At 42.6% G+C, this 2,513-nt stretch overlaps 1 protein-coding gene across 1 annotated transcript in view; it reads right to left on the minus strand.

The window, feature by feature from the left end:
* Nucleotides 1–1,753: 1,753 nt before the first annotated feature.
* TCEAL6 (transcription elongation factor A like 6) overlaps nucleotides 1,754–2,513 on the minus strand; it is a 3,045-nt gene continuing 2,285 nt past the window's right edge. The window contains exon 2 of the mRNA XM_029929676.1: nucleotides 1,754–2,510. Within this exon, the coding sequence (XP_029785536.1) occupies nucleotides 2,013–2,510 (498 nt within the window). The 3' untranslated portion in view covers nucleotides 1,754–2,012. The remainder of the gene's footprint in view (nucleotides 2,511–2,513) is intronic.

The following is a 2,513-nucleotide window of genomic DNA, read 5'->3' on the forward strand; positions in this document are numbered from 1 at the left end:
GGCACATATTTTATGGGAACATGGGAATGGAGAGCCTGAAAAGTGCCTCCATCTAAGCCAGTGGTTCTCAAACGTCAGTGTGCAAAGGAATTACCTGGGGATCCTGTTAAAATGAAGATTCTAACTCAGTATGTCTGAGGGAGGGCCTGAGATTCTGCATTTCTTTTTTTAAGCTTATTTATTTATCGAGAGAGAGAGAGAGAGAGAGAGAGAGAGAGAGAGAGAGAGAGAGAGAACATACACGAGCAAGGGAAGGGTAGAGACAGAGAGGGAGAGAGAGAGAAAATTCCAAGCAGGATCTGTACTGATGGTGTGGAGCCTGATGTAAGGCTTGAACTGATGAACCACGAGGTCATGACTTGAACCAAAATCAAGAGTCAGACACTTAACTGATGGAGCCACCAGGCACCCCATGATATTCTGCATTTCTAATGAACTCTCATGTGATACTGATGCAGTTGGCCCATACACTACATGTTCATGAATAAGGATCTAAAAATTAAATGTGTTTAAGGTTCTGCTTGAACTGCTTGTGTGGGGCCTGACAAGTTTCCTGGGAGAGAACTCAACCTAGGAAAGAGACTTTTCAGATATTAACCTGTAAGAATAGCACAGCTTTTTATCATACACATATATCTCTTTCCTGGTCTAGCTTGCAATATCTGAATTGGATGAGGATATTTATGTATGCCAAAACACACAAACTAAAACATACATATAAATTATCATTTTGCTAAAAAAATTAACAGATATTAGAGTCCCAAATATCACTAGCATTCAGGTGCTCACAGGTACATGAATAGCTATAATTCAAGTAGGGAAAAGGCTTTATCCACACATCTATGAGGGTCAAGGGTGGATGGGCATTGGTTCTGGAGAAATTGATAGGGCTTTGGCACCATAAGGCTTCCTCCTCATTAGGCAGTATCAGTAATGAGTACAGAACCCAGGAGAAAGGACACAGTGCTCAAGAGACAATGGCATTCATCTCTTAGCTCCCTAGACTTGTTACTGGGCACAGGTGAGGCCTGCCTCAGTCCTGTTCCAAGTGTTTGATTACATCCACATACCTGTTCCTGCATGGGAATGGTGTGGGAGCCATTTGTTCTTTAAGTATCTGGTATAGGCTGGGTTACAATACAGCTCACATACTCAGTACCTCATCTGAGCCACTTGGCAGGCTCACGAAGCACGTAATATCCCCATTTCACGGATGACAACACTAACACAGAAATGGGTCTAACTGCCAGGTTGATTCCTCTAGCTATTAGTCATAGAAAATGAGAGTTTTACCTATTATTGTATATTCTAACAACAGGTATTTTAAGTGTCTTCATTGCCCTCTTAAACTTACTAAACAATTCAATCACTAATGTTTTGTTTTCTGGTATTAGTTATTTTTTAATTATGAAAAACATAATTGATATATCCTTTAGGAAAAAGAGATGAGTGAGCAAATAAAAAGAATCACACATGGTGGGAGCCATAGGACTCAGAAGGAGCAGCGGTGATCACTGATATGGTTACAACTAGGGAAAGACATGGGGATGGACACACACACAGGAATGGCACAGAGGTACCTAACCAAACCAAGAGGTGGTTGAACTCACTTTCGAGTACATGTGAGGCCTATATTGGCTACCATGTAGAAAAAAAAACATTGTCTACTTTTTAGTGGAACACACTTTCAGAGTTTTCTCTGTGAACAAATGCATTACGCAAACATTTGTTAAAAAATGGGTAATACTATATATATGGTTCTGAAGATGGTTTGATCTTTATTGTTATTTTACACTGTACCATAAACATCTCTTCCATGCACATGGGTGAAAATCCCCTACTGAAAAACAGAGGACACCGTGGTTGGATCAAAAGGGTGCTGGTAACCGAGAGTGACACCTAAGGAAAATTATCAGCGTAAGGTTAAAGCACATAGCCTGGCAAATGCCTGCCAGGGAAAGCGGGGTCAGCAATATTCTCATCAGTGAAATCAAAATTGAATGGCAAAGACATTAAAGATATGGGATATGATGTAGACCCCTTTGGCCTCTACCTCCACCCCTCATTCCTCTGACACCCCGTTGCCCCCTTGGGGCAAAGGATTCCTGTGCATCTCTTTGCATCCAATGAAAACCACCCATTTTCTGTTTTTTCCTTAGCTCTTCCCGAGCCCTCGATACATCTCCACATTCTCTCATCATCTCCTCACTGCCCAAGTGCCTTTCCTGTAAGTCCTCCTGATAGTCCTTGGGGGAATCATCTGTCCCCCTGTCCGTTTTTCTTTTTGCTTTCCTAGGCACATAATCTTCAGCTGGGCGCTTTTCAGCAGCCCGTGACTCACTCTCAGCTGTTGCCAGGGATTCTGGCTTGCCCTCACTGTGTGGTTTTCCCTCATTTTCAGACTTGCCCTGCTTTTCTTGCTTCCCCTCATCTTCTGGTTGTCCCTTATCATCTGGCTGTCCCTCATTCTGGAACTTTCCCGCATGCTCTGGCTTCCCCTCCACTTCCAGCTT

The sequence above is a fragment of the Suricata suricatta genome, chromosome X (genome assembly GCF_006229205.1).
Source record: "Suricata suricatta isolate VVHF042 chromosome X, meerkat_22Aug2017_6uvM2_HiC, whole genome shotgun sequence".
Lineage (NCBI taxonomy): Eukaryota > Metazoa > Chordata > Mammalia > Carnivora > Herpestidae > Suricata > Suricata suricatta.